The 9387-nt window shown below is 34.4% G+C and overlaps 1 protein-coding gene across 1 annotated transcript; it reads left to right on the top strand.

Moving 5' to 3' along the window:
* The first annotated feature begins 287 nt into the window (after window positions 1-287).
* LOC145103300 (uncharacterized) lies at window positions 288-1589 on the top strand. Its single transcript, XM_079040855.1, has one exon. It carries the CDS (start codon window positions 609-611, stop codon window positions 1392-1394), a length of 786 nt encoding a protein of 261 aa, XP_078896981.1. The 5' UTR covers window positions 288-608; the 3' UTR covers window positions 1395-1589.
* Window positions 1590-9387: the final 7798 nt, after the last annotated feature.

Genomic DNA, 9387 nt, shown 5'->3' with positions numbered 1-9387 from the left:
AATGTTAGTCCGGATAAGACAGACTGAAATGTATTTTCTTGTAATAAAAAATGTTTTTTCTTGGTGGTAACGTTGATGCACATTAAAATGTAGTTAGATCAACTAATTATCCTTATTATTTTGAATAACTCTTCTAATCTTAAAGGAAACAAATGTCGACTTGAAAATTCAATCGACATTTAATTTTGTATAGAAAAACAAAATGCCAAAATATTGTCGCTATTTTAGGACCAGAATTATTTGACAAGTCCAATTCCTCTATAAATGCGAACATTCTCCACGGGCATCCCCATCGTCCTCACCCCATCCCCACTCCAAATCCCCCCACCCCTTCTCTTACCAATAACTAATCCTCAAATACACACACTTCGGACTACTCTGCGTCTTCTTTTCATAATCCATCTCCGCCTTCAATTCCGCCACCCACAATTTTCCGGCGGTTTCGACTCCCTGTCTTCTTCCTCTGTCGTTTCAACATATTTTCATGTCATCTACCTGTTTTTCTCTGTTTTCCGAGACAATTTATTCCCATAATTCGAATAACATCTCAAACCGTTTTTGGGTTTTTAATTCGATCGTATTCTGAATACTTGAATTAAAAAAAAATCATGGATTCGTATGGTTTTCTTGATAGTATTCAAGTGGAGAAGGCACATGCGCTTTCCAGATACAAGCAGTTTAACAACATTTCCAGAATATTTAAATTAATCGAAGTGTTTGTCGCCGTTGCGTTGATTTCATGGTCGTCGACTCGCCTTCCTACGGTTTTTAAAGTATCCGGCGAGTATCTGTACGCCTGTTCATCTTACATATTGAATCAACACGTCGTTTTTCTTATCGGAAATTTTATCGTTGTTCTTTGTTACGTTTTCTCCGGTCACATGGAGGTCGGAAACGAATCCATTGATCATGAAATTTCCGAAGAGAATAAAAAGAGATCTACGAATCATTATAAAACAAGTGACGCCGCTTCGGATGGAGAATTGCTACCGACGCCGGTGGAAGAACTACCGGTGATTCACACAGCCATGGAAGAACCTCAAGAAAAAGTAATTGGGTTAGAGAATCCGATAGTGAAAACAGAGTCGGAAGTGGCGGCGGAAATGGCAATCAAACAGGCGGCGAAGCAGATAGAGAGATTTCAAAGAACACAATCGGCGAAGTTGAAGCGGGAGATTTCGATGAAGCAACGTACTGAGTTGAGGAGGTCGATGACAGAGAGGCGGAGAAGCGTTGTGTTGACTTCCGGCGACGGAGACTCGCCGGCGACTTCATCGGAGACTGTCGAGAGATTGAGCAACGAAGAATTTCGGCTTGCCGTTGAGGCTTTCATTTTAAAGCAGCAGAGCTTTCTCAAGCAGCAAACCCTGGATAAAAAATCATACTATTATTAGTAATTATTAGTTATTAATAATTATTATTGTTAATTATTAATGATTAATAATTAATCACTACTATATTATCACTATGTAAAAAGGGCTTGTTTGATTTTTCTTGCTAAGATTCTCTCTCATTTTCAAGAGAAAATGGATCTTTTATGTACTTCCGGTAAATATTAATTTTCCAGATAAAATATCTAATTCCAATAATTCGTGTAAGTATAAAAATTAAAATACGAGATAATGATAAACAGTTTTATATATCAAAAGCAAAGACTAAAATAAATCATAATCAAAGTGGATTACTTGGTAAAAAGCTATTTAGATCGTATTTTATAATATGTTACCAACTTTTAATTTTTGACTTGAACATGTTACAGCAACTTTTCATATAGCAGTTATGGATGGAAGTTTTAATCATGGAATTTTTTAAATTAGTTGTGGTTGTTAAAAGACTTCTAATCTTTTTATGCCATTACATGACTTTAGTTTACCCTAAATGTAAATAACTATAAACACGTTTATATTGCACACAACAAACGTTTAAAACTGTTATCGTTGATTCATTTATCACAAAATAAAATCTTTTAACTACGAAACATGAGTTTCAAATTATAAACGATGAAAATGTTTTTCAATTGACTATTTGGTAAAACTGAATTATTTAATTTTAAATTATTAGAATCTTTTAATAGTAAGTAGAACATACTGTCTTTTTATTATTCATAATTTAATTTTTCATAATGTTTTGATTCTTTCGGATACTTATAAACCTGTTGAATGCAGACCGAAATCATATGTATGGGAATGATATTCTTGTAAGAGTAAGAATTATATATAATATAATATTATGATCTATAAATAAATATAAATATACATATTACAATCAAGAAAACAATAAAGATAGGTTACTATTTTTCCATTTAACATTGTTATTTTTTGAAACGATAGGTGGACTATTTAATGTGCTGCAGAAGGAATGTAAAAGGCAGCATGAGTGTAAAAAAGTGATCTTCGCTAGAAGAGTGACAAATGGAGCGACGGTGGATCGAAGAGGCCGGAATCAATGGCTTTTTACCCTTAAATCATGTGCCTATCATATCTTTCAGATTGCATTTTTCAATCACCAATATTTTTTAATTTTGGAAAAGAATCCATTTTCAAAATTCAAATAGATATTTTTGCGTAATTCTATAAAATAACATGATTACAAGAGATCATAAAATCTGTATCGTGATGTATTTCTATTATCTTGGTTGTGGTACACTTAGCTGAATCTTACGCGACAGATAATGCATACATAAACCATGCATAAACAAGTTATGCACAATAACAAATATGCTGATATGTCTATGCACGCACATGGTGCTCCTTATCCTGCTACACATAACTTTGGTTTGGTTTATTTAATATCATAGTTTGAATGTATGTGAAAATAAACTTGCAATCTTTTAAATCGATACCAACTAAGTTGTTTGTTTTTTTGGAAAAAAACTTTTTTTTGAGTACTTATGTCTACGGGCAGGAAGATATTTACGTCTACAGAATCTTGAAATGTATTTGTTTTTTTTAATCCACAAATGCCAAAACGTTTGCGCGTCAAAAGACCTGGACCAATGTTTTCTGGTGAGAAGACCTCACAGACCTCAATTAAAAAAAAAGTAAAAAGAAAAGAAAATATATGAACCCACGTTAAAGCAAACACTGACCCATCCTCTCACCGATTTGTTCTTCTCTATGCGTTCTTCTTGTAGCACCAACTTTGTCGTCCTCTACCTGTGTAGCCGCCGACGGTGCCTCTGTCTTCGTCGAAACCTTGTATCATGTAATTTTTCCGATTTTTCTTTGGTCTTGTTGTGTTCAAATTTCTGTCTTTCTTTTGAAATTTATGTATCTAATATCCAATTTCATATCCATCTTCATGTTTGTATCAATGTTATGATGTTTGAATTTCGAATGATAGTTGAAATACGATTTTAGGTGAAATCTGATTCTATATACATAAGTAAAAATAAGTAAAAGCAGATGCTAAAAACTTAAAACATGTCGATGATAGTTGAAATTTGATTATATGTTTATTTCTTCCAACCGTTATCAATGTTTATTGGATTTTATGAACTTGAAATCCGATTTTTTGAACTTGAAATATGATTTTATGTAGATTACAAAGATAGTTGTACATGATAGTTGTTTATATGAAGATTGATACATGATAGTTGTTTATATGATAGTAAATAACACAAATGTTAATAATTTTACATCAAAATTTTAATTTGAAACTATGTTTTTTTATCTTAAATTTGACAATATGTTTTCCGTTTTGTTATAATTTTGACTACTTGACCAGTCAATCCGGTTACCTACTCACATGAGTCATGTTAGTTTTTGATCATGTGACATGTTGATATGTCAAACTTGAAATTTTTTCACAAGAAATATTATGTTTTCATTTTTTTCAATTTTTGACAATAACTTTTAATTTTTTTCCTAATCGAACATCATTTTCCAATTTGGTTTAATGTTCACAATTTTCCATTTGAAACGGTGTGTGTTTAATTATATATATATATATATATATATATATATATATATATATATGTATATACACACACACATATACAAACACACACATAGAGAGAGAGAGAGAGAGAGATGGGTTCAATTATTGTAACTAAGTATTGTGTAGATATAAGAATGATTGTGAAATAATCAAAAATTTAAAAAAAAAATATAAATAAGGGTAATTAAATAATTTGATAAATAACTCTACAAATACTTCCTATAACCATGCAAGTTACATTGAATTTTAACCTAATTTATCTCCTTTTTATTTACAGCCGTTCTTAATCCCTCCCCATTTTCAAAAACCCTAGAATCGTCAGACACACCTCCATATCCATCATCATCATCATAATCTCTCACCATTGTCACTTCTTCCTCTTCCATATCAATTGTTGGCTCCATCGTTAGTGATTGTATTTAGATTCCCCATTCAATAATAGCAGGTCAGCGCAGTAACCCTAGCAAACCCTCCCATCATCCTCTCCCACCTTTGGCCTCATCCAGACACTAAAGGACTTTAGAAAGAACTCACCATCCCTGACATCACCCCTCTGTTAGCAAAAATTGACATTTTCGTTGAAGACCGAGCATCTCTCCTATCACTTGATGTGGCAACAGAAAAATGATCGAAATGTTGGCTATGATGGTTGGCAAGAATTTGTTTAATTTTACGAAATCGTTTTGTGGAGTTGACTCTTCTGTGACTATTTATTTCGTGATTAAATCCATCCACGACCATCAATTATATTCCTCTTCTTGATTGTTCCCATAAATTTACATCCACATGTTTTATTAATTCACTATATGAACTAGAACTGGCAATTTGATACACAACATGATTAACACGAGACGTACGTGATACAAGTTTTCCGTGTATGTGCTTTAGAATTTTGTGGTTTGTGTTTATTCGTGTATGACACGTATTTTAAATTCATGTTTCGTGTCTTACACGTGTCAAACACGAATTTTCCTATATAGACACGTATAACACACGATACAAATTCATCTTGACATGCGATACGTACAAACACGTGTAAACACAGATTTATGCATATATACTTTAGGGTTAAATTTTATATTTATAATATATTAGTGACAAATTTCATAAAAGTCAATAACTAGTTTATAGCCCTAGCTTCAAAAAACCATTAAAAGCGTGTCTATTCATGTTTTCGTGTAACACGGCTAAAAAACGTGTCTATGCATGTCATGTCACGTGTCACACGAATTTTTTACGTGTCATGTTCGTGTTCGATACCCCAGACATGTTTTATAATTCATGTTGTGTTTGTGTTAAACAAATTCTTGTCATGTAAATTTGTGTCTAACATGAATACACGACACACAGACACGGATTGACAGGTCTAAATAATGAACTGTAACGACCTGTTATTTCAAATCAATCTAATAGTCTAGATCAACTTGTAATTCGTTTTAAAGTAATAAAGAAATAATAAATTAAAATAAAATGTTAGGTAAACCCGATACCTATCAAGAAAGTTGTAGTGGTCGTGATAAGGATTCCGGAAATATAAAGAACGCCGAAATTTGAGCTATAACAAAGAAGTTATGGCTGATCAAAGTTTCACAATAGAACCAGCACGACACTGTGTGTCGTAAAAAGAGAGTTTACAATAAAATGCCTTTTAGCCTTAACAACCTAAATGAAAGTCATAGTATACATTAAACCGAGAGCGTGTATAAAAAGAACATTCAAATCTAACTTCGTATGAAGAAGTCATGACTTTTCTAAGATTTGGCATAACAGTGTGCAATTTGGAATTCAAATTATAGATCGAACGATTTTTAGCCGACACAACCTAAATAAGAATCAAAGATCTCATCAATAATAGTTTAACGGTAAAAAGACAGACGAAAACAGACATCATATGAAGAAATTATGAATTTTAAAGGACTTTTCCTATCCCGGCCTGTTAAAAATAATTTTAAAAATAAAGTCAAAATTTGCCGACGGAGTCAAAATAAAAGTTGTAGATTATGGTCTCACCTACGCGTGGATATGAAGAACGTCAAAAACGGAGCTCGTATGCGAAAGTTATGAATTTTTAAAATTCAAGGCTCAAAATCTAAGGCTAGTCCGAAGGGGAACGCCACACGTTCGCAGCCACCTTGTCTGTAGTCGGCCACCAACCCGTTTCACATGGTTGACACGTTTGAACTATTGGAAAATCGGAAATGAAACCCCGCTCCTCCACCCTGCGTACCGGAACACACAACGTTCCTCGTAGGAACATGCAGCATACCGAAGGTCAGATGGTTACTATAAATAAGATGTGAAACCTCCCGGAAATGCTTGCTAATTTACACTCTCTTTCACTCTATACACCCTCTCTAGCCACTCTAAATCACCCCGAAGCATAGGGAACCCCCTAACACTAGAAGAAAGCTCGAAGAACTCGAAGTCCTCGAGAAAAGAATATTTTTCGGTTGAAACTCTGCCCACACAGAACCTGATTTTCACTAGCAACTCGTGATTTTCAAGTAGCAAAGCGCTGCCTAAATCACATTTTTATCAAGTGAGTTCATACCCCTACTATTTCACTATCTTTTTGTATTTTAAGGGGGAGGGGGGGATACAAGTAAAACATAAGGAAATCTTTTGTTAAAAATCAATACTATTCAAATACTTTTCAGATTACAATACAAAAACAAACAAATAAATTATAATAGGTATAGTTTATGAGATATACATACAGTTTATTCTTCAAAATGATTTTTCATTTTTCTACATGTAACCGTCGATATAGCTTTGTGAGACATACTTCATGTACTTATCTAAGTATCAACCAAGGCCTGAAATTTGGAAGGAGAGCGTGACACTAGTGTATAGATCTATACGGGACTGACAATCATGCACCTAAACTAGTAGCTACAGTTAGGCCGGAAGGTCTGGGGTGACAAATGTCGTACCATTTACGACGCCTGAAGAACGTCATGTTCAGGAAATCATAGGTCATCAAGCATGGTTATGATAACTCACAATTTTGTATTGAACAATACGACTAGTGTATGAATAAGTAAACAACTTCACATAGTTTTATTAAATAATAAAACTGTAATATAGTATTTTATAAATACATCTAGTAAATCCAGGCACTTACAATTACACAGCTTTCATACTAGTACAAATACAGATTATCATTCCAGTAGTAGAGAAAACATACTTTTCATGGTTTTATGTAAGTTAAAACTACATTTTTCTATTTCAGAGTACAATAACATTTACACGTTCTAATTACATCATATTACAACAGAAAATATAGGATTTTCCGGGAAACCATACTTACACTTTTAAGGAACAAATAACAGATTTCATTTACAAACATGTTTATGAACTCACCAACTTCATCATGGAGGTTGGCGCCACCACTGAAATCATAGTTGTTCATCATCGCCGACTGGATGAAGACCACGATCATACTCGAGATCACATCAAGGCCCTTTAGGTACAAATGACTGAAACACGAGCTGAGGTTAGAGAACTTCGGGAACATCAAGTTGTATTAGAGGGACGAGTGATCGAGGCAGAACGACAAGCGATAGAATCCAGAACTGAGACAAGGGCGATGCAAAATTTCATGGCCTCGTTTCATGGTCCACAGAGAAACACCCATGACGAGTAGTGCATACACTACTCACACTATGTTAGACTATATTTCCAAGTGGGCGTTAGTGCAACTCTTTTCAATATGTAAGTCTGATCCTACGATTAAGTGACTACACTATTCGTGGGTTGTAATGCAGTCAAAATTTTCCTTACGTTGATATAATGTAGACCTATGTCAAGGATAAGTTTTCCTAAATACTATGTACATATATATATATATATATATATATATATATATATATCAACGAAATTGACATACATTGCATTTTCATTGGGAGTTATCAGAAATTTCATAACATTCTTATCAATTGTTTACTCATGGTAAATATATGATTATTTAGTGTATATGTTAAAGTATTATGTAGTTAAAATTCTATTGACTTAGAAATGGTAGGCCCGCTTTAGGCCCTGTTCCTTGTTTGGTTGTGAACTTAGGGCAGACCAATTATGTTTGACAGTTTATTCAATCTTAATTACATATATACAACTTGTATACACCAAGTGAATTTAGAAGGACTTGATATAGAATATGTTATACAAATTCATTACAAGTGTTGCTATAAACAAAATTGGCGATTGTTTACTTATATTAGTAGATTTTTATTGTAAATCGCTTAATAGAACATTATAACAGTCAGGAAATGATGCATTTAGAACTAAGATATATCTTGTTCAATATCACCCGATTCATTATCAATTTAGAGTACTTATCATCATTTTTATTAAATCATTATAGATAAGATGCATCCAAAGAAGTTCAATAGAAAGAACAACAACCCTCCAAAAAATCCACCACTGCCACCACCTCCTCAGTATGATACTATTGTATTCCAGGCAGCAGTAACTACCGTCGTGGCAGCAACTATGACACAGATCAATGCTAGTGACGTCAGTGGGGCGGGTAGTGACGCCCATCCTTCTAATAATGGAGATAGTCAAGGACACCCGAGGGAATATTCATACAAGGACTTCAGCAACGCTAAGCCTCTATCCTTTGATGGCATGGGAGGTGTCATTGCATTAACCCGTTGGTTCGAGAAAATCGAATCAATATTTGAAATCAGCGCATGCCACGAATCTAGCAAAGTGAAATTTGCAGCATGTACCTTCACAGACAGAGCTCTCACTTGGTGAAACAGCCAAGTCAAGTACTAAACTCTCCCGATAGCCAACACTATGAGTTGGGATGATTTGAAAGAGCTAATGCTAGCTGAATATTGCCCTAGGGGAGAAATGCAAAAACTAGAGCAGAACTCTAGAGTCTAAAAATGAAAGGCTCCGATATCACTGCTTACATTGCTAGGTTCGGTCACCTGGCTCTACTGAGTTTCGGGATGGTCGCTCTAGAGAGTAAGAAGGTGGAAGGTATATCTGGGGATTAATTCCCCCGACTCAACGAAACGTTATTGTTGCAATCCACTGAATTTCGATAATGCCAAACATCTGGCACAAACACTAGTAGATCATGGAGTTAGTCAAGACTCCATACTATCCGTTTCTGAAAAACCCAAAGAAGGAGGCAGAAAAAATAAGTTCTAGAACAAACGAAAGGGGCGATCATCACAAGAGCCCTCAAAGAAGCAACAAATAGTGGTAGTTCATATTGTTATTGTTCCTGCTATTATTCCTGCTTCTACTCCTACCACTATTTTTGCTACTCCAACACTTGCCAGACGATATGTTGGGAGTCTTCCAAAGTGTAATAAATGCAACTTCCATCACACAGGAGTTTGCAAGGAAATGTACCGTAGAAACGACAACAAGAAGGGGCACACCGCCCGTTTCTGTAAAACACCAGCACAACCCATCTCTCAAGTC

This window comes from Lactuca serriola, chromosome 4 (genome assembly GCF_051521515.1).
Source record: "Lactuca serriola cultivar US96UC23 chromosome 4, Lser_US96UC23_V15, whole genome shotgun sequence".
Taxonomy (NCBI): Eukaryota; Viridiplantae; Streptophyta; class Magnoliopsida; order Asterales; family Asteraceae; genus Lactuca; species Lactuca serriola.
The sequence above is the reverse complement of the archived record's forward strand: the minus strand, read 5'-3'. Positions and strand labels throughout refer to the sequence as shown.

Coding starts and splice junctions, on each gene's coding strand:
- LOC145103300 (XM_079040855.1), top strand. CDS start 609: ATGGATTCGTATGGTTTTCTTGATAGTATTCAAGTGGAGAAGGCACAT.